The sequence below is a fragment of the Poecile atricapillus genome, chromosome 3 (assembly GCF_030490865.1).
Source record: "Poecile atricapillus isolate bPoeAtr1 chromosome 3, bPoeAtr1.hap1, whole genome shotgun sequence".
NCBI lineage: Eukaryota > Metazoa > Chordata > Aves > Passeriformes > Paridae > Poecile > Poecile atricapillus.
Genome location: NC_081251.1, coordinates 116,119,513 through 116,140,524, shown reverse-complemented (window position 1 = coordinate 116,140,524; position 21,012 = coordinate 116,119,513). Strand labels below are relative to the sequence as shown.

Below are 21,012 nucleotides of genomic sequence, written 5' to 3'. Positions count from 1 at the left end.
CCTGTGTGCTCCGGGACTGTTGCCTGCAGAGGAAGCCCTGTGCTGTGGGGTTGGCACACTGCTCAAAGCCTGGGAGGTGCATGGAGAGGAGGAGCAGCCCCACTGGAAACATGCAGCAAGGCTGCCGAGGAACGCTGTCTGAGCGGCGCAGTGTTTGCAGCTCTGAGCTCCTCCTGAGTGACTCTGGGCTGCTGGTGTCAGCCCACTTTCTGTCTGCTGCATGACACGGCCCGTGACAGCTGACAGATGGCTGTGGAGCCGCGCGCAGGCAATCTCTGCCTCTCGGCGTCGCAGCGATAGCCGGCTTCCTCCGGAGCATTATTTAGGATACTCTTATTGTGCACAGACTCATTAGATGCAAAACGTCCTGCCACTCAACTTCCCCCCGCTCCTTCACAGCTGTCACGCCGGCGGCCCGGCGCTGGTGGCAGGTGACGCTGACGGACAGGGGGACTGCAGTCAGTGCAGCTCCAGCAGATTGCCATCGGCACGCCGCTCATCCGAGGAAAGGGCCCGAGCGGGAAGCTGCCCTGCTCCTGCCATGGGCTCCTGGATGTACAGCTGCCAGGTGAGAGCCGGGCTCACGGCCCAGCACAGCTGCTGGTGCTGCTCAGAACAACTTTTCAAGGCACTGTCTGCTGCAGTATTAATTTTTTTACCCAAGTAATTATGAGATAAGACGATTGCGTTTCATTTGCCTCAGCCAGCCTTCTGTTTTCTTCGGCATTATCAGAAAAACAACTGATTGCTCATCAATACAAACAAAACGCTCGCGCTAAGCTGCCGTGCTCCCTACAAAATTCCGGGAGGAGAAGCACTACAATAGGAAGCTTCAATCAGGGAATGTTTTGTAAGGAACAGATAAAGGACAATCTTCGGCTGATACCACAGGTGTGGCGCCACTACAAAGTTGCAGGGGAAATTTATTCAAGTCACAGATTTTATGGAGAGGAACGACAACAGAAAACGGCTTAACAACAGCCAAGTGAGGATAAGAATAATGAGAGACGCAATATTGGGTTAATTTGTTCTACAGAGAATTAGCCAGGTACCATGGCTCCCCTCCGCTCCCCAAACGGGCGGCATTGACTCCACAAGCACCGCTGAGATTCTGTTATTTTTGTTAAATAACTGCTCCCCAGCCCCGGCCCCGCGGCTGCCCTGCTAAGGGAGCCGGTGTGTGGCGACGGGACACGGCAGAGCAAAACCCACCTCGTGTTAATCCCGTTTAATTCCCGGCTGTTTAATTCCATTTTGGCGCCGTCAGACGGCCATAAATTAACAGTATTTGCTTATGCCGCGGGCAGAGCGAGGGGACGGGGCTCTGTGCCTTGTGCCGCTCTCACGAATCACACCGAGCCCTTCCCCACTGGAAGCGTCCCCTCGGAGGGCACAGGGCAGCCGTGCCCTGAATCGCTCCAGCTGTTGCCAAACGCGGGACCAGTCAAAATTGCCTGAAGTCAGGATGTTCTTTAGTGTAAGATCTTTGTATACTTTCACACAGTGACCTAATTAGTGCACCCCTTCCTCAAGGACACCCTGGAACTAACGGGCTTTAAGGGTGTAGCAAATCCAGATGTTGATGCCCTACGTGTACCTTCCTAACCTGGCAAAACACCCAAATTCCGTGTGCCCTACAGCAGAACCGTGTTCGTTGTAACACTAAAATTCACACCCATAGGTCAAAAAGAGGTGCAGGGCCTCCCCCTGAGCATGTGGGAGAGTTGGCCGTACTTTCATGTGGAAAGTTCTGATCAATCCTAAATGAGGGGCTGTGCTTGGTAAATTGCCAGCTCTGGATTTCTGAGTATAAATAATGGTGTTGGAAGTCTGGCTGGTTGTGCTGCATTTAGGGAAAACACCGAGCACGCAGCTCGTGCAGCACTAGAATAAATAACCCACGTCACTCTTAATTATTGACTTGTTGGGAAACACTGCCGTGGATGCACAGCCTAAAGCACCCCACAGCAGCACCTCACGCTTGCTTTTAAACAGGGTGCTTAGGGAGGGCGATTCTCCTGCTACACTGCTCGTTCAGGCTGTTTTTGAAGGGAAGATCACAAGCAACACTTTTGTGTCTCGGCTGAGTGTGAGGGCGGCAGCTGGGCTGTCTCAGGAGTCAGCCGTCCCTCAGCTTCGCTTTTCCTCCTGGATATCCTTTTTTGTGCCCTCAGGCTTTGCTTTGCCCCTCTGAGTGTCCCTTTCGTGCCCCAGGAGCTGTCCGGACTCGCTTTAGGGGAGTCATCCCCTCACACCCCTCACAGCCCCCTCTTCCCCTCAGGCCGCCATCGCTGCGCCCTCAGCCCGCACCCAAGATGGCGGCGGCGGCGCCACGCTCGCGCGCCCCACGTGACCGCCCGCCCCCGCCCGCCGCCCTTCCCGGCGTGCCCCGCGCCGCCCCCCGACCCCGGAAGTGCCGCCGGTGCCGCTCGCCGCGGCCCGTCCCGCGCCCGCCATGGGGGTCCCGGCCTTCTTCCGCTGGCTCAGCCGCAAGTACCCCTCCATCATCGTCAACTGCATCGAGGAGAAGGTGAGCCGGCCGCCCGGCACTGCAGCGGCCCGCTGCCGGCCGCCGCGGGGCTCGGCGGGGCCGCAGCGGTGCCGAGAGCCCGCCGTGCCCCCGAGGGCCGCCCCGGGGCCTTTCCGAGGCGGGCGGGGTGGCTGGGCTGGGGCTTTGTCTGGCTTTGTTTGGGGTGTTGATTAGGATCTGGGGAGGCTCGAGGGGTTTTGGGGGCTTTTCCCGGGCTCTCCATGCCGGTGGGAGCGGCGGCGGGGCGGGGGAAGTTCTGCCAGCGGCCGGATCGGTGCGGCGGAGCGCTCCCGGAGGGAACGGGCACGTGGAGGGCCGGGAATGGGAGGAAGGGTGGGAATGGGGTGGGAATGGGCGGCGGGGTGGGAATGGGGCCTCTCCTCTCCCCTGCCCTTCTCCGGCCGGGCCGCTGGAGCCCCGGGGCCCCCGCACGGCCCCGGCTGCCGCCCGCAGCGGGGACAGCGGCAGTGCCCGCTCGCTGCTGTGTCTCCGGTGTTTGTCACACTCCCCGCTGTTCACAGCTGGCTCTCTGCGGGCCCGGAGCCGCGGGCAGGCTCGCTGGGAGCAGGGCAGCGCTCACACCCAGCCTGTGCTTGCGCTGCTCGGCGGGAGCGGCCCCGCCGGGGTTTGTCCCGGTGCCGGTGGCTCCCAGAGCTCCGCCGGGGTTTGGCCCGGTGCCGGTGGCTCCCAGAACTCCGGCAGGGTTTGTCCCGGTGCCGGTGGCTCCCAGAACTCCGGCAGGGTTTGTCCCGGTGCCGGTGGCTCCCAGCTCAGGATGAACTCCGGCGGGGTTTGTCCCTTCCCGGTGGCTCCCGGGTCAGGATGAGCTCCCCGAGCAGGGAGCTGTTTGTTCCAAAGGCATTCTGTAAGTCTGGCTCTCCGTGGCTCCGGCAGCAGGAGGTTTCAGCGAAGGCTCTGGCACAGGGCTCCTCGCTGATGTTCCTTTCCCGGCAGTGCTGAAGTGATGTTTATTTGGGTTTTTTGGGCTGATTCCTCCCTGGGGGCACGGGGGTGTTGTTGTGCCATCCCGGGGGACACACGGGAGGGTGCAGGGACCATGTGGGCTCTCCTTTCAGCAGCAAGCTTCGAGCTGGGGGATTTACTGTGCCCTGAGCGTGGCAGGTTCTCTCCTCAGGCCGAACTCGAACCTTCCCGAGGAGGCAAACCCTGCAGTTCTTGCTCCCCGAGCTGCTTCTCCCCTCGGTTTGTCCAAATAATTCACGTTCTCTTCTGCTGGCCTGTGCTGGCTGCGTTCTCCCTTCCCTCTCGCAGGTTCAGAGGGCTCAGGGAGCGTGCGGGGGTCTGTGCTGCTGCTCCTGCCGAGCTGTGCTCAGCTTGGGGAGCGTGCTGGGGTCTGTGCTGGGGTCTGTGCTGGGGTCTGTGCTGCTCCTGAGCTGTGCTCAGCTTGGGGAGCGTGCTGGGGTCTGTGCTGCTGCTCCTGCTCCTGCCGAGCTGTGCTCAGCTTGGGGAGCGTGCTGGGGTCTGTGCTGCTGCTCCTGCCGAGCTGTGCTCAGCTTGGGGAGCGTGCTGGGGTCTGTGCTCCTCCTGCCGGGCTGTGCTCACCTTGGGGAGCGTGCTGGGGTCTGTGCTGCTGCTCCTGCCGAGCTGTGCTCAGCTTGGGGAGCGTGCTGGGGTCTGTGCTGCTGCTCCTGCTCCTGCCGAGCTGTGCTCACCTTGGGGAGCGTGCTGGGGTCTGTGCTGGGGTCTGTGCTGGGGTCTGTGCTGCTGCTCCTGCTGGGCTGTGCTCAGCTTGGGGAGCGTGCTGGGGTCTGTGCTGCTCCTCCCGAGCTGTGCTCACCTTGGGGAGCGTGCTGGGGTCTGTGCTGCTGCTCCTGCCGAGCTGTGCTCAGCTTGGGGAGCCCCTGGAAGGGGCTGCAGGGTGGGAGCACAGCAGAGGAGCCGAGGGACAGGGGGCTGAGCGCTTCCATGTGTGTCTGCATGTCTGCCCTGCCTGCAGCACACCCTGCAGCGCTGCTTCTCCAGGGCTTTCTGTGTTCCACCTTCAGGCAGGCTCCCTTGAAAGTGGGAGCTGCTGCTGTGCTTTGGTTACAGCTGGGACTTCAGGCCCTCTCAGCCAGGTGGGAGGTTTGCTTTACTCGTAGCTGCGAGAAGTGGGTTTTTAGTGGGGGATAATTAAGATCCAAGAAACTGTCTGGGAATTTTTATAGAAAAAAAGGGGGGCGGTGGGCTTAACAATTTCCCTTAATGCTGAGCTCCAGCAGCACTGGCTCTTCCAGTGTCTGCACCGAACTCCTGGATGTGACCTGTCCTGAGGCTCTGGGAACCTCAGTTTAGGTTCCCTTTAAGATAACCCTTGAAGAGCTGTCATTGAAAAGCAGCCACAATTTAAACAGCAATTACATCTGTAACACTTTGGGACAGTTCTCTTCAAGAGCAGGTTTGCCTTTCTCAGCACATTTGTAAATGTTTAGATTGATCTCTGTGTGATCAAAGCTGCTCTCACATTTTGGCAAAACCAAGGTTTTTGTAGCCCTAGTTTTTTCTGATTGTGTCCCCCTTTTCAGTCTTTAATAACTGAGCTTGTACCAGCTGAAGTTCTTTATTAAAATAAGTGGAAAGACACAACAAATTCCTTGAGCTGGATTTGCTGTAAGTGAAGTGTCAGCTCCTGCTGTCCTCATCCACGTTGCCTTCTTCCAACTCAAGAGCATGTTGCAATTACAGCCAGGACAGCACATGGATAGATCATATTCATTAACATTTTTTTATATTCAAATCTGGCCATAAATCTGAGAGTGGACTTAGGACAGCAGGGAGAAGCTGTAGTTTGTCTTACTGTCGATGAATTTAAGCTTCTCTCACGATGTAATCAGCTCCGTGTGTGTTTTAGGATTGCTGTAAATCTCTCTAATCAGAAATTTTGTATCTCCCAGTAGCTTGTCTCTTTGAAATATTGAAAAGTTGATCCTTGTTCTCTTACCTTGCTAGATTAATCAGATTTAAGAAAAAGAAATAATCTCCTTCTTAAGCTGAGCAGGAAGAATGAGAGGAAGATCTTGAAGATAATAAAAAATCCAGGAGAGAATATTCTTAATCAAATGGCTAGGAATTAATAAAGCTGCAGCTAAAGTATCATGTTTGAAGGTCTGTTTTCAATGGCTTCAAAAGAGGCCGTAGATGAGGAGTGAGCAGTTTAGTTGTATCACGAGAGATATCGCTTCCTGATACTCCAGCCTTCCTTCCACACGGCTGCTGCACGAGAGCCCCGCTGGGTCTGCCAAGGGGGGCTCCTCTTCTGCCTCACAGAGCTGGGATTCCTTCTCAATCCCATTTAGCTCGGGACAGAGGGTGGCTGGCATCAGGGAGAATTCAGGGGGGTAGCCCAGTGCTTGCACCCACACTTTGTTTCTGCTGACATTTGAGGGTGTGTCTGGAGAGCAGACAGTGCCTGGGGGTGGCCTCTGTCAGGATAACTGTGCCAAACGTAAATGCCAAATCAGGACTTCAGAGGGTTCCATTTTGGGGCTGTAATTACCAAATCAAGACTTCAGAGGGTTCCATTTTGGGGGTAAGAAGCCAGCCAGTCCTGCTGCTGCTTTAAAGAGGAAAGTTGTCCAAAGCTGGTGGTGTGAGCTGTAAGTTTTGGGTTTTCTTTCCCTCTGAATCCCCCTCAGAGATGTGGGGAGCTCGCTCAGTGGGTACAGGCAGTCTGCAGACAGGAGTTCAGGGGAGGGCTTGGAGCTCCATGTGATGGGAGAGGCAGCGCTATCCCGGTTTTCCCCCATCCCAGGCAATCCTGTGACCGCAGCCTTTACCTCAGACCATTCCATTCACTTCTAAACTTGGCTTTATGCCCAGCTGTTCAGGAGCACAATTTGTTCCACCTCTGGGTGTGTTATAACCCATTCCAGCCAGAATTCCTCTGACAATCACCAGGTTTTCCCTTGCTCAGCTGCTGACTCTTCCGTGCTCTTGGGGTTTAATCCGTGTGAGTTCCGCCTGTGGCTGGTGGAAGGGAGAACCAGTGCTGCTAATTGCCTTTTGGCCAAACTAACCACAGAACCAAACCACAAACCCAACAGCAACAAAGGCCCAAGCAAAACAGACCTGCAATTATGGTGAGGAAACAGAAGTGGCCGTGCTTGTGGAGGATGATGAAGAATCCACTGCTGGAGCAGTCCAGGCACAAAGGTGGCTCTAGGTGGTTTAGGATGAAGAAATAATATGAGATGTGGGAACTTCTCTTGTCAGCAGAAATAAATAACTCTGCCATAAGCCACCATCGTGTTTTCTGGTTAAAAACAGCTCTGGAAGGAAGTGCTGTTTAGCAGTGAGAAGTGCAGTTGCAGGTAATGTGGGTGCTTACTGCTCTCTTTTTCCTCTGCTGCCACTCGAACCACAGCAGGCTTTCCTGAGTCTGTGCATTAATAGCTGCCAGTAATTAGTGCTGACACCCTTGTCCCCTGTGCTTCCCCAGGCCAAGGAGTGCAACGGTGTCAAGGTGCCCATTGACACCAGCAAGCCCAACCCCAACGAGGTGGAGTTCGACAACCTCTACCTGGACATGAACGGCATCATTCACCCCTGCACACACCCAGAGGACAAGTAAGGCTCTTTGCAGGTCACACATCTCTTTGCTGGCAGCGTTTCAGGCATTAAATGGAATGCTCTGCGTTTCAGGCCGGCGCCCAAAAACGAGGATGAGATGATGGTGGCGATTTTTGAGTATATCGACAGGATCTTCAACATTGTGAGGCCGAGGAGGCTCCTTTACATGGCCATAGATGGAGTGGTGAGTAGGGACACGTGGGGTTTCCTGCTGGAGAATCCTCACCTCCCCTCAGGACGCAGAATCACCCAGTGCTTTGTGCTGGAAGGGACCTTAAAGGTGGCCTGCTCCCACCTGGGCAGGGACACCTTCCCCTGGCACAGGCTGCTCCATCCCACCTGCCCAGCAGCAGGTCTGGTGAGAGATCAGCTCCTGGCAGTGACTTGTGACACAAAGCAGCTCTCAGGACAGGAGAGATTGTCTGGATGCAAAAAGTGACCCCAGCCCTCCTGGACTTCTTTTAGGCTCCACGTGCCAAAATGAATCAACAGCGCTCCAGGAGATTCAGAGCCTCCAAGGAGGGCATGGAAGCTGCTGAGGAGAAGCAAAAAATCCGACAAGAAATTCTGGCCAAAGGTAGGGCAGCGGCCTCAGGGGAGGTTTTTCCATGAGAATCCCCTTGTTTGCTCACCTCTGTGAGGCTCAGAGAGAAGGGCTGTGTGTGCGTTGCTGGGAGAAGGGCAGAACAAACCTGGGGAAAGCTTGGGTCTGTGTTTTCCAAAGTTAAGAACTGAGACAAAACAAAATGTCATCTTTTCTTCTTCAGTCTGCTGCCTGAAATGAGTTTGTGCTGAGTGCTCTTAATTCCTTTTGAAAATAAATTGAACAGAAGAGCAGGGATAGATGCAGTGAGAAACAACCAAAACCCTTCTGGAAGGAAGTACACGTTTGTAGGGCTTGATGAAAGGAGGATTGAGGCTTAAAAGCAGGGATCAGATGGAAATACTCCTGCAAGGAGATAATGAACTGCCAGCAAGGGGAGTTACTTGACAGTGGAAACTCCAAATTCAGCGAGGAAACAAAAGTCAGAGCAACTTTGAGGGTGGTGGTGACCCAGCTGGAGTGAGAGGGGAGGGTGTTGCTGCTGGCTGGGCTTTGAAATCACCTTGCTGAAGTAACAGTGTTTGTAGATGTGGTAACACCTGTAGGATGGAGATAATACAGTGGCAAGAGTTGGTTTGGTTTTGTGGGAAATTTATGAAATCAGTTGGTTTCAGGGAGTTAATTATTCCCAGGGGAGCTGTTGGGGTTTTTCCCTGCAGAAATGTTGGCACTGGTCCATCTGGGTGTAACTCTGCTCTCTGTTTCTGTCCCTCCAGGTGGCTTTCTGCCTCCAGAGGAGGTGAAGGAGAGGTTTGACAGCAACTGTATCACCCCGGTGAGTGGCCTGGCTCTGAACCCAGCAATTGTAGGGGCTGAACCTTGGTTTAATTCCTTTCCTTCCAACCCTTTGCAGGGAACTGAGTTTATGGACAATCTTGCTAAATGCCTCCGCTATTACATCGCTGACCGCTTGAACAGCGACCCGGGCTGGAAGAACCTGACGGTGAGTTTCCCACTCTCACACTCCAGGGGGATGGAGGAGGTGTTTGGGCAGTTGAGGAGTAGAAATTGAACAGATTTGGCTCTTGGCCTGACTGTTAGCAGAGGCCACCTGCACGTCAGACACATCCTGAGATCGGTTCCATGCCGATGGCTCCATCTCCCAGCTCCATTTTTTGTCATTTCCTTGCAGGGCTAGCAGCAGGTTTGCTGCTGGAAGCCACAATTCCACCTATTGGGAGACAGGGCTTCAGGAATAATTTTTCTGCTTTTGGGGAAAGTGTGAAGATACATCTGTATCTTTTGCACATTTTGATTCTTTTTCTAATTGCTCTCTCAGCCGCCTGCGTTTCCCCTGCTGCTCTAAGGGCAGGCAGTGAAGATGGCAGGTGTCAGCTTTCCTGCTTTTCTGGGCTTGCAGACTGTGCCTGGGCCTTGCCCAGCCCCTGGCCAGCCCTGTGTGTGTGCCAGCCCTGTGCTTGCTGCACACCAGGGGCAGTGCATGCAGGAAATGCAGCTGCCAGCCCTGTGCTTGCAGCACACCAGGGGCAGTGCATGCAGGAAATGCAGCTGCTGGTGCTCTGTGCCACGAGCTGGCTGTTCAAGTGCTCTAATTAGAGGGCAGTTGGCTCTGCTCGATTCCCCCCATCAGACAGGGGTTTAATAAACACTAATTCTCCTCGGGGTGAGGAGGGGGTGATGGGATCATGTTTCAGTGCATCAATGAGCTGAATCTCCAGTGCCTGTTCCATTGCCCTGATAATTTATCAGGACACGTCCAACGCGACGTGATCGTTTCGGTGGAATTTGAATCCGTGACAGCTTCGGCCTGCAACTGGTAGAGGAGAGTGAAGGTTTCTTCCCTTGCTCCTTGTTTGTAAATAATTTCATCTTAAATCACCATATTTAGCTCGAGCCACAAATTAGAATTTCAAGTGTTCATAAGTCAGATGCTGTGTTCCATATATGAGTTACTGGGATTTTTCCTGTGGCAGCATTAATTGTTGCCATGATTTGAATGTTTTTCAGGTAATTTTGTCAGATGCCAGTGCTCCTGGTGAAGGGGAGCATAAAATCATGGATTACATCAGGAGACAAAGAGGTAAAATTCCAATTCATGTGGACATTTTGTTTTAGGTTAGGATATGCTCAGTAATAATTTATTTTGCATAACTTTAACAAAATGTAATTTTCTTTTGTGCAGCTCAGCCAAACCACGACCCAAACACTCACCACTGTCTGTGTGGGGCTGACGGTGAGTTCTCTCTTGCTTGTGCTTCCTGGGCAATCACATCAACATCTTGCTTGAGACAGAGTCCACTCTGCTTCTCAACATTTATTTTTTAAGGAAAAACAACCCAAAACTTGATGATGTTTATCCTTACTCACATTTTATTCTTCTCCCTTGCTTGGTAGCTGATCTGATCATGCTTGGCTTAGCTACACACGAACCAAACTTCACCATCATTAGGGAAGAGTTCAAACCAAACAAACCCAAGCCATGTGCTCTCTGTAACCAGATGGGGCATGAGGTTAAGGATTGCCAAGGTCTGCCCAGAGAGAAACAAGGAAAGGTAAGAATTTCGCTATTTCTAGGATTTTTTTAATCTGTGGTGTATAAGGAGGTTCTCAGATTGATTTTGCTGTTGGTTGTAGCTGAGGCATGATGTAAATTGTTGCTGGGAATACCAAGCTTTCCCCTTGGAAGTAAAAATACAGAAGTGTCATGCCAAACCTGATATCCACACTTGTGTTTTGTTGTTTGGGGTTTGTCCTGCTGGGTGAGCGCAAACACCCGGTAACTGAAGAGGTGTGCAAAGCAGCAAATACAGGCTTGGCACGAGGGCTGGGGAGCCTGTGCTTGGGTCTCTCTCAACTCCTCCTGAAGCAAACCCTGCAGGTGGGGCTGGGGAGGCTCTGGATGCCCTTGGACCTGATGGGAGCCCCCTCTGCTTTCAGCACGATCAGTTTGCCGACACGCTGCCGGTCTCGGAGCAGGAGTTCATCTTCATCCGCCTGTGTGTCCTGCGAGAGGTGAGCTGCAGCAGCTGCTGGCTGCAAATACCATCCAAAGCCAGTGCACTGCTCTCTGAGCTCCCTTTGCCTGTGTGTGTATTGCAGTACCTGGAGAGAGAGCTCACCATGGCCAGCCTGCCTTTCACTTTTGATTTTGAAAGGAGTGTCGATGACTGGGTCTTCATGTGCTTCTTTGTGGGGAATGACTTCCTCCCCCATCTGCCATCTCTGGAGATCAGGTAGATGAGAATCCATTTTCTCTTCCTGCAAGAACAGCTCCTGTGCTTTTCACTCCCAGGAGTCTCACCCTGTGGTCTGTGTTTAGGGAGGGAGCAATCGATCGCTTGGTTAACATCTATAAAAACGTGGTGCACAAAACTGGGGTGAGAGTTTTCCCTTTTCCTTTCAAAATGCTGGGGCTTTCCCACAGAACGGGCTTGCTTTCAACTCTCTTCTTCTCTGACCTGCAGGGCTACCTGACTGAAAGTGGCTTTGTGAACCTGCAGCGGGTCCAGATGATCATGCTGGCTGTCGGGGAAGTCGAAGACAGTATTTTCAAAAAGAGGAAAGATGACGATGTAATTTTTTTGTTGTTCTCCTGACATTCTTGGAGTTTGGTTTTAATCACTTTTAGCCAGAGACACTCCTTTAAGAGAATAAGAAAAAAACCCCAAATTTTTATTTTCTTTGTTACGAACTCTGGGGAATTCTTCCAGGCTCAAAAGAAGAACCTTGTGCTTCCAGCTGAGTTTATTTTCCTGGAAGTGCCACTTTGCTATTCAAATCTACAGTTGGCCCAGGAGTAACAGAATGAGAAATACCCTTCCTAACAATAAAAATAGTTTTCCTTTTTCTAAGACTGTAATGTCTCTCTGACATTTGTTTTGGGCAGCTGTGCAGTTCAGGTGAGGGGTCTGTGTGCTTTGACACTGTTGTCACCCCCGAATAAGGCTGCAGCTAAATTTAGCAGATCATTTAAATCATTACCAAAGTTCTGGGGCTTTGAGTTTTGGGTTTTTCCCCCATAGATTTTCAGGGTAGGGTAGAAAATTCCATCCCATTTCTGTTGGGTTTACAGGCACAAGGATTGACCCCTGTCTCAGGACATTCCCTAAAAACCTTGTGGCACAGTCAGTTGAGGATTATAATGAAACCATTTGCCAAGGAATCTGTGTCCTTGACTGACTTTATTTCCCTTTGTTCTTCATTTAGGATAACTTCAAAAGACGGCAAAAGGAGAAAAGGAAGAGACTGAAGGTAAGTGAATTCCTTACTCAGTGAAGAAACTAGCAAGAATTTAAATGTCTGCTTTAGTTTTGGGATTTCTTTAGTTTGGGAACTGCAGGTGTAATCGTGGTGTTTGCTGGCCTGTGTGTTTCAAAGTTAAAAAAAATTAAATGGGGCTGATTTTTTTTTTTTTTCTATTCAGTATTTGGAAAATGTGCCTCTGTTCATTCAATGTTAACCTGGAAACTGTGAGAGAGCACCATCCCGTGCTGGGGAGATCACACAGCTCTTTGAGCAGCCTCCTGTGTTTATCTTGCAGAGGGATCAGCCTTCCTTTATTCCTGGTGGCCAGTTTTCCCCTCAAGCCCTGGGAAATCGATCCAGCCCTCAGGCAATCTGTAACCCTCGACAAGCTGCCTTTGAGATGAGGATGCACGACAGGCAGAACTCTGTGAGTAGATGTTCAGAGGAAGGAAACAATCCCAGCCCCTGCTACTCCAGGCACCTTCTTCTCTGCCTCCTCCAGTTTTCCTGAAAAGCTGATGCCTCAAACATTATTATTCAAGGAAGTGGCTTTTAATAGCTGGTTTTTCTAAGCCTGCTTGGATTGTCTTCTTCGTTTCTGCTTGGAATGATGCTTTTCCCTGGGGAAGGGAGAAACTTGGATGAGGTTTTGGGCAAGGTGTTAGTGAGGGAAAACTGGAAATCAGTGCTCTGTTAGAAGACCTGTTAGCTTTAAATAACAATTATGACAAATATTTTCTTTCTGGGTATAAATCTTTGCCCAAACACAGCGAACAAATTAAAAGTTTTTTTCATCTGTTCTGTCTCTGAAGTCTAAATACAACGTGCTTTTTCAAGGTATAATTTCTGTTGCTCTTCACTTTTAATGTCAAAACTTTTTTTTTTTCCCCTGAGTTACAAAAATCAGTTTCTTTATGGAACAGGAGACATTTCTTTTAGGCTCTAATATTAAAACAGATAAATTTGAGAGGAGTTTAAGAGACCAGCTGTGAAAGAACTCAGAGTATTTCTGGCAGTTCTGAGCTGGAAGCACCTTTCTTTCACTAGTGCCACAAAAGGAAGTTGTAACAGCAGCTGCAGTGATGTTCCAGAGCTGGAATATATCCAGAATGGTGCTTTTGAATCAATTCATGCTGTGTTGTTGATTGCATCCTGTTCTTTCTCAAAGCCAGTGCCACCTCTGCCTCTGTGCATCAGTGCCCACCTTTTAACAGGGACGAGGTTTTCCCTTTCGCCCCTTGCCTTGGATGGGTCACAGCTTGTGCAGCTTTTGCCTGGAGTTTTTTTGGAGCTGAAGAGAAGGCCTGTGATTATCACAGAGCTGTTAATTTTAACTTCAATTTTAAAAGCCTAATAAATCCTCCTCTTCCCTCCCTTCCCCTATTTATCTGTAATAATTCTGACCCTAGACAACGGCAGCGTCTCCGAACACCAGCCTGACTCCTGATGGCAGCCCGTCCCTGGGAGGAGGAATTAAGCGGAAAGCTGAGGACAGTGACAGTGAACCTGAGCCAGAGGATAATATCAGGTGAATCCATTTTTTGTGGCACTTTGTTAGCAAATTGCCGAGATAGATGCAGCCTAATTAATGCCATTTAGCTCAGTGCAGCGCTGCCTTCGGATGCTTTTCTGTGATCTTTTTATCCAGCGGTAATTAATGTGGAGGGTGAGGATATCCAGTAAATTCCAGTGAGCTGGGTGAGCTCTGGCTGCTCAAGCTAAGTATCCAGATTAGTATGCGTGCAGGTTTGCAGCCTGCAAGGCAGCGCTCCCTCTGAGACCGGCTTGGCGAGACATGCCCTGCTTATGTGAGCGGAATGCCACTGCTCCTGCAGCCTGGCAGCCCGGAGCCCTGCCTGCTCCTGGGCTCCTCCACCTCTGCCTTCTTGCACTGGCTCGGGAAGGCTGAGCCTGGCATGGCTGAGACAGGAATTTTCTGGGAATTCGCCACCAGGGAGCCTGCGCTGCCCAAGGGTTTCAGTGTTGGAGTCGAGGGTGAAGGTCCTCACAGCAGCTGTTCTGAGAAGTGCAGCCACAGGGGTTCGTTTGCTGTGGAGTGGGAAAACACTCAGGGTTCTTTCCCTGTGGAGTTCTGGTCACAGTCATCACAATGTATTTGTTGGCCCCTCAGCTCCTCCAATATCACAATTCTTGCTCTCATTCTTATTTTCTATCCTGTGTGTCTATATCTCAATGAACTGGCTTATTTTTTTTTTAATTGGGCAAGCAGAATTTTTGTATAAAATTATAAATTTTATGGATAAATGATTCCATCTGATTTCCACCCGAGGGTTAGCAGAGCTGCTAAAAGAAGCTTGAACAGTATGAATGAACTGTGGTGATTCACGAGCAGCAGTGGTTCTGACAGGGTTGGTATTGCCAAGGAAAAGGATGTGCTACATTCAACCACAGTTTTTTAAGCTTTTGTAGCTCAGAATATTTTTTCATGTTCTTTTCTGAGTGGAAATTAACTCTGTGTTTGCCACTGTAAATATAAAGAACCGCATTGATGTCCTAGATACAACCACGCTGTTTGTGAAAATATATGCTGTATTTAGAATGACTCTGAAACCAGAACAAATGGTTGCAGTCGGCTACAGATGGGTTTTATCTCACAGAAAAGTGTTTTGAATTTATGCAAGTGTCTGTCTGCCAGAGCCTGCAGATGTTCTTGACTCCATCCCTCAAGCCTTCAGTGCCAGGAGCTCTGTCCTTGCTCACCTGCTTTTCTGGAAAACTTGAAAGCATCTCTTGGCTTCTCTGCCTGCTCATCAGCGTGAATCATCTTGGAAGGGTTTAGGAAGTGTCCTGAGCAACTGTCTCGAGGCAAGGGTTGTGCATCCTGCAAGGAATCATGAGTGGATGGTGGCTCTCTCCTAGAGCTCCATACACAGGATTTAGGGCTCTGGCAGACTCTGACCAGTGTCAGCTTAAGGAGACTTCTTGGAGTGGTTTGGGATAAAATTCTGTGTAAGAGAAGAAATCATGATTAAGGCATGGTGTGGTTTGAGCAGTTTGGGTCTTTGCTGACGTGATCCAGCCGAGCTGAAGGGTGCAGCTGCCCGTGTGTGAAAGAGGAGCCAGGGTTTGTTTTCCCTGCCCCATCTGTGGCCAGACATGAGGGGGAGCTGTGTGAAGGACGGAGGGACTGTGGCTGAGGTGGCTCCTGTGCCCCCAACGTCCCCCTCTGGCCTGAGAGACCGAAAATCCTGGTCTGTCAGGACCAAGTGTTTGCTTGCCTTTGCATTTGGGGTAGCAGGAAAACTCTGTCAGTTCTGCCAGCAGTCACATTTCACTCTGTGGCTGCCGAGCAGCACATTTCCTGCTCTCATTGAAACCATGTACAAATGGCAGCTGGTGGCTGTGTCTCACACTGTAACTCAGACTGTCAAGGTGCCCATCCATGTGAACATCCATGTGTTGTGTTGCAGGTTGTGGGAAACTGGCTGGAAGCAGCGCTACTATAAAAACAAATTCGACGTGGACGCGTCAGACGAGAAATTCCGTCGCAAGGTTGTGCAGTCCTACGTGGAAGGCCTTTGCTGGGTTCTCAGATATTATTACCAGGTACCCAAAGTTTCCTGCCTGAATGTGTTTCAGTCCTGTTTCTGCTCCTTTTGGAACAGCTGTGGGGTTTTTTTGGAGGTGCAAAGCAAACGTGTGCCCGTTCTGTTTGACACTGGGGGTTCGGATGCAGTTTCACCGTCCCTGAGCTGCTGCAGGAACGGCCAGACGTGGCACTCAGTGCTCTGACCTGCTTGACAAGCTGGTGTTTGGTCTCAGGGTTGGGCCCTGATCTCAGGGGTCTTTCCCAGCCTCAGTGGTTCTGGTTCTCAGGTGCAGTAGCAGCACTTGTTGGTGCAGCAAGAGCCGCTGCTGTTTTCCCTTGCCCACAAACAGTGACATTGCAGGTGACTAAATGAGAGAGCCAAGGACAAAGCCTGTGAAATGCCAGCAAGAATTTGCGAGGGACAGAGCTGTCAGTCTCCTCCTAGATTGTGGTGCTGCTCCATGAAGTGTGTTGTGATTGAAGTAATCTGTATCCGATTTAAATCTTTTGATAATTGAGATGTCAGATTGGCAAGAGATTAGTGAGCCATGCTGGGCTTGGTTGCACCGATGGTTAATAAGGAGCTCCGTGCCCTGAAGGCAAAGTCAGTCAGCCTGGCTGTGTGACCTGGGAGCACAATGTGCTCCAGACATGGAGTTTGTCTGTCTCAGCAGGAATTTGGAGCTTCCACACGGGGCTGTGTTCCCAAAACTTCCTGGTTTTCCTCAGTGGCTGCCACCTGTCCAGCTGGGAGCACAGGCAGGGCAGATACCCCATGTGCCTACAAAATGCAGCTTCCAGTAGGTTTTTCCACTCCCTCCTTGGGACAAAATGGAAATGTGTGCCTTTCCCTCCTGCTCCAACCGTTCCTTGAGTTTGTGCTGTGGCTCATGTGTTATGGGGGATGAAAATCATCGAGTTGAAGGTTTGCAAGTTGTGGTGCAGCTGGTCTGGAGGACAGCTGAGTTCCCCACATCCTTGTGTGCATGACTTCCTTTTGCAAAGAACAAGATGTCACCTGGATGCCTTGAGAGGTGGGAATTCCCAGGAATTCCGTGGGCTTTTAACCATGCCAGGGTATTTTCCCCCAGCTCTGTGTGCCTGTCTGCCTGGCGGGGTGGAAATGAGCCTTCAGGTGAGCTGTAGGTAAGAGTGTCCCCTCCAGTGGTACAAGGGCACAAAACCATCCCAGTCTGTTGTGTGGGGATGGAGCAGCTGGAAAATCACTCCCTGCCCACATGGAAATGGGCTGGGGGGACTTCAAAATAGGTTTGCTTGAGGATCTTTGTTGGGCCTTTTTCCTTTTCCCCATCATAAAAATGGACTCCAGTAACTACAGCTGGCTGTCCACGGAACTTGTGCCTTTCTATTCCTACAGAAAGCTAATAATGCAGGGCATGTCCCACTAGAGGGAACATCTGTTTGGAGAGGGGGGAAAAAAAAAAATGAAGGCAATCCACCTGGCTTTTGAAACATTCTGAGTCTGTCTGAAGGACTGCAGCGAATAATCATAGGTGCTGTAATTTGGTAGCAAAAATATCACTGGAGGAGCCTCGTTGACATTTAATTGTTCAGAACTGGAAGTCAAAACAGTAGTGGGCTTTTGTTTCAAGTGGTGCTGCTAAGGAAAATAGCTGAGGAGGTGAAAGCTTGACTTAGGCCCTCAGGAGCCACGTTTCCTTGGCGAGGGGCACGGTGTTCTGGTGTGTTTTGAGTTTCTTGGCTCCCTCCTCTCCGAGGACACGCTTGTGTTCCCCGCTGCTGGAGGCAGGGGAAGGAGAGGGGAAGAGCAAAGTGCTGCTGCAGGTGTGCAGTGGTGCTGGTGCTGGAGGGAGAAGCAGCAGTGAAGGGCAGAATGCTTCTCAGCATACCTGCAGCAAATGCTCTCCACGTTTGCACAGCCAGCAGGGCGTGCTGGGGGTGTCTGCCCCCGCGCCTCCCCGGCTTACAGCAGGATTTTGCCATGGGAAACAGGAGTGTAAACTGCTCTCTGCCATGTTGGCATGTCTGCTGACTGGGCTGCATGATTTTAATCTGCTGATCCCTCTGTCTCTGTGTCTGTCCCCTCCCTGCCCCAGGGCTGTGCATCCTGGAACTGGTATTACCCTTTCCACTACGCTCCCTTCGCCTCGGACTTCGAGGGCATTGCGGACATGCCTTCGGACTTTGAGAAGGGCTCCAAACCGGTAGGGCTCCTCATTTATCCCTTCATCCCCTGCTGATCTGCCCTCTCATTCCAAGTGTCCCACACCTGCTTGGCTGCTCTCTCCCCACAGTTCAAGCCTCTGGAACAGCTGATGGGGGTGTTCCCGGCCGCCAGTGGGAACTTCCTGCCGCCGACCTGGAGGAAGCTGATGACAGACCCGGTGAGAATCCCTCAGCTCACCTTGCAGTGCCTCACTTCAGGCAGGGAAATGCTGCAGACCGGGAGGGAAAGGTTTTGTGAGATTGCAGTGGTTCTTCAAAATCCTTGAAAGTGATCTCTTGGAATTCTGATGACATTTCCCCACCCTTCCTGCACTTCCAGCGGTTTTGTTTCTTACAGAAATCATCCAAAACTTAGCTGGGGAGCAGATAACTTACTCTGATTAGCTCTCCTCCTTATCCTAATTTTTCTCTCCTCCTTAACTTCTTATTTTAAATCTCTGAGTAATGCCCATCCTCACTTTGGGTTTAACTGGCTTTTAATGAATTTTTGGTCCTGTTACCAGAGACCTTTGTGTTTGGCACCACGTGACATTCTGAGCCCATGTCAAAGTTGGCTTGAAGGGTGATTTTTGTTTTCTCAATTCCAGGAATCAAGCATCATTGACTTCTACCCTGAAGATTTTGCTATTGATTTGAATGGGAAGAAGTATGCTTGGCAAGGTGAAACTTCGGGGTTTGGGTTTTGGTTTTTTTTTTAATTTTTAGACATTTGTCTTAAAAACCTGTAAAAATAGAAAGAAATTGGAAAATTTTATCAGTGAGAAAACACTGCATCGAGTCACAAAGGTAACTTGTGGTTCTTCTTGTGGAGACAAGTGTTTTACAGCAGGTGTATTTTTGAGAAGAAATTAGTATGAAGAGCAAATTATGGTTCAGTAACTGGTTTTGGATTGGCAATGCTTATTGGTAATTTCAGCAGGCATTCTAGATTTGTTCATTTGTCCTGAGCTAGATTAATCATTCTTCTGTTTTTATCAGCCTCAGTGTATAATTGTCTTTTGTCTCCTTTGCATTTAATTAATGGATCTTGTTCTGCTCAATCAGTGGCTCATTAGTACTGTGCCAAAAATACCTTGGGGAATATAGAAATATTTTGGAGCACACAAAGAATGGAAAAAGAGCTACAGCATTTATGCAGCTTTCCCTTTCTTTAGAGAATATTAATTCCCAAGGTCTGCCAGACTGTGGCTGGGTGTAATTTACGCTGCAGGTAAAGTTTGAGGTTTTCAGCGTGAGTGCAACAGGTTTTGTTTGAATAAAGCCACAGAAAGATCTGGCTTCAGAATCATGGTGCTCTAGCTCTTTCCTGGCTAGGGGATCCTTCCAGAGCTTGCCATGCTGGTGTCTGGTTTTGGGGATGTTCTGGGTTTGTTCAACAAGTGTGAGGAAACACTGGCTTGGTTTTTCCAGGTGTGGCCTTGTTGCCCTTCGTGGATGAGCGACGCCTCAGAGCTGCCCTGGAGGAAGTGTACCCTGACCTCACTCCCGAAGAGAGTAAGAATTGGGGTGTTTTGTTGGAGAATGGGGGCGTTTTGTTAGGGAATGGGGGTGTTTTGTTAGGGAATTGGGGCATTTTGTTGGAGAATGGGGGTGTTTTGTTGGAGAATGGGGGTGTTTTGTTAGGGAATTGGGGTGTTTTGTTAGGGAATTGGGGTGTTTTGTTAGGGAATTGGGGTGTTTTGTCAGGGAATTGGGGTGTTTTGTTAGGGAATTGGGGCGTTTTGTTGGAGAATGGGGGTGTTTTGTTGGAGAATGGGGGTGTTTTGTTAGGGAATTGGGGTGTTTTGTTAGGGAATTGGGGTGTTTTGTTAGGGAATTGGGGTGTTTTGTCAGGGAATTGGGGTGTTTTGTTAGGGAATTGGGGCGTTTTGTTGGAGAATGGGGGTGTTTTGTTGGAGAATGGGGGTGTTTTGTTGGAGAATGGGGGTGTTTTGTTGGAGAATGGGGGTGTTTTGTTGGAGAATGGGGGCATTTTGTTGGAGAATGGGGGTGTTTTGTTAGGGAATTGGGGCATTTTGTTGGAGAATGGGGGCGTTTTGTTGGAGAATTGGGGTGTTTTGTTGCCACCTATGAATTTCACCACAAATGAACATGGTGTCCTCGAAGTTTGCTTGGTTTGAGTTTGTGGCAGCCCCTTCCTCAGGGGGGCTGCTGGCAATCAGAGCGATCATCAGCAGATTTGTTTGGTTACAGTTGTTGATCTTACAAAGGCCAGTGTTTGTTTCTGCGCTGTACAGAAATAACATCTGGTTCTTAGGGGTAAACTGTGGAGGTGTGGGGGGTTTGGGGTTGGTTTTTATCAGTTCTGATGTATCTGCAGTGTTCCTCTATTCTAAATTCAGCCTTTCTCCACCGAGCACAAGATTCCCATTATTTTACTGCCTGCCAGCTGTCCTTGGGACCGGACACGTCCTGCTCCCATGTTCTCAGGGAGCATTCAAAGCTTGCTCCTAAATCCCAGCGAGCCTTGCCTGGTGTGGAGCATCACCAGGAGAGAGCCTTGCCTGGTGTGGAGCATCACCAGGAGAGAGCCTTGCCTGGTGTGGAGTGTCACCAGGAGAGCACCTTGCCTGGTGTGGAGTGTCACCAGGAGAGAGCCTTGCCTGGTGTGGAGTGTCACCAGGAGAGAGCACCTTGCCTGGTGTGGGGTGTCACCAGGAGAGCGCTGCTGCTTTGCTGCGTTCCTCCCTTCGCTCTCCCCCTGAGCTCTGGCCCCGTTTCCACCCTGCAGGCAGGAGGAACAGCCTGGGTGGCGATGTTCTCTTCGTGGGGAAGCACCATCCCCTGTGTGACTTCATTGTGGAGCAGTACAAGAGCAAGAGCAGCGAGGTGGGTGACGCCGGCTGGGCGGGAGCGGCGAGGGGCAGGGCGCCGCAGCTGAGCACCCCTTCCTCCGCAGGCAGTGGACATCCCGCCGGAGCTGTGCCACGGCATCCAGGGAAAACTCACCCTGAACGACAACGCCGTCCTCCCAGAGCAGTGAGTGTCCCCTCTGGGCTGCCTCCTGCACTCGGGGCAGCTGCAGTGTGCTGTGCCCACGAGGAGAGGAGCGAATTACGGCTCCCGGCACGGCCACGCCTGCGCCTCTGAGGCTTCAGAGCAACCTGCAGCGAGTGAAATCTGCATTCCTGTGGCCCCATCTCTTTAACCTCTCAGCCTGGCTTTTAAAGCACTCCACTGCTTTTGTTTATTTGCTGAGGGATCTTTGTTTGTTTGTCGCTTCGCCTGTGGAAGGCTGCTGTTTATGCGTTTGGTTATTGTTTTATGAGGTGAGCAAGGCCTGGGTGATAAAAGCGGTAGTGCTCAGTGGCCTTGTTCAGCAGGGTCACATTTTGGCCTCTCTGC

At 51.0% G+C, this 21,012-nt stretch overlaps 1 protein-coding gene across 2 annotated transcripts in view; it reads left to right on the top strand.

Annotated features, from left to right (window-relative positions):
- Window positions 1–2,393: 2,393 nt before the first annotated feature.
- XRN2 (5'-3' exoribonuclease 2) overlaps window positions 2,394–21,012 on the top strand; it is a 32,621-nt gene continuing 14,002 nt past the window's right edge. The window contains exons 1-23 of one of the 2 annotated variants that reach the window (XM_058837001.1): window positions 2,394–2,530; window positions 6,969–7,096; window positions 7,172–7,283; window positions 7,565–7,676; window positions 8,420–8,478; window positions 8,557–8,646; window positions 9,672–9,744; window positions 9,847–9,897; window positions 10,059–10,216; window positions 10,602–10,676; window positions 10,764–10,897; window positions 10,984–11,041; window positions 11,129–11,236; window positions 11,871–11,915; window positions 12,205–12,336; window positions 13,319–13,437; window positions 15,341–15,476; window positions 17,538–17,645; window positions 17,736–17,825; window positions 18,255–18,327; window positions 19,078–19,161; window positions 20,399–20,496; window positions 20,567–20,646. In XM_058837001.1, the coding sequence (XP_058692984.1) occupies window positions 2,456–2,530; window positions 6,969–7,096; window positions 7,172–7,283; window positions 7,565–7,676; window positions 8,420–8,478; window positions 8,557–8,646; window positions 9,672–9,744; window positions 9,847–9,897; window positions 10,059–10,216; window positions 10,602–10,676; window positions 10,764–10,897; window positions 10,984–11,041; window positions 11,129–11,236; window positions 11,871–11,915; window positions 12,205–12,336; window positions 13,319–13,437; window positions 15,341–15,476; window positions 17,538–17,645; window positions 17,736–17,825; window positions 18,255–18,327; window positions 19,078–19,161; window positions 20,399–20,496; window positions 20,567–20,646 (2,198 nt within the window). In that variant the 5' untranslated portion in view covers window positions 2,394–2,455. Of the gene's footprint in view, window positions 2,531–6,968; window positions 7,097–7,171; window positions 7,284–7,564; window positions 7,677–8,419; window positions 8,647–9,671; window positions 9,745–9,846; window positions 9,898–10,058; window positions 10,217–10,601; window positions 10,677–10,763; window positions 10,898–10,983; window positions 11,042–11,128; window positions 11,237–11,870; window positions 11,916–12,204; window positions 12,337–13,318; window positions 13,438–15,340; window positions 15,477–17,537; window positions 17,646–17,735; window positions 17,826–18,254; window positions 18,328–19,077; window positions 19,162–20,398; window positions 20,497–20,566; window positions 20,647–21,012 lie in introns of both variants that reach the window. The other variant, XM_058837000.1, reaches the window with a different exon arrangement.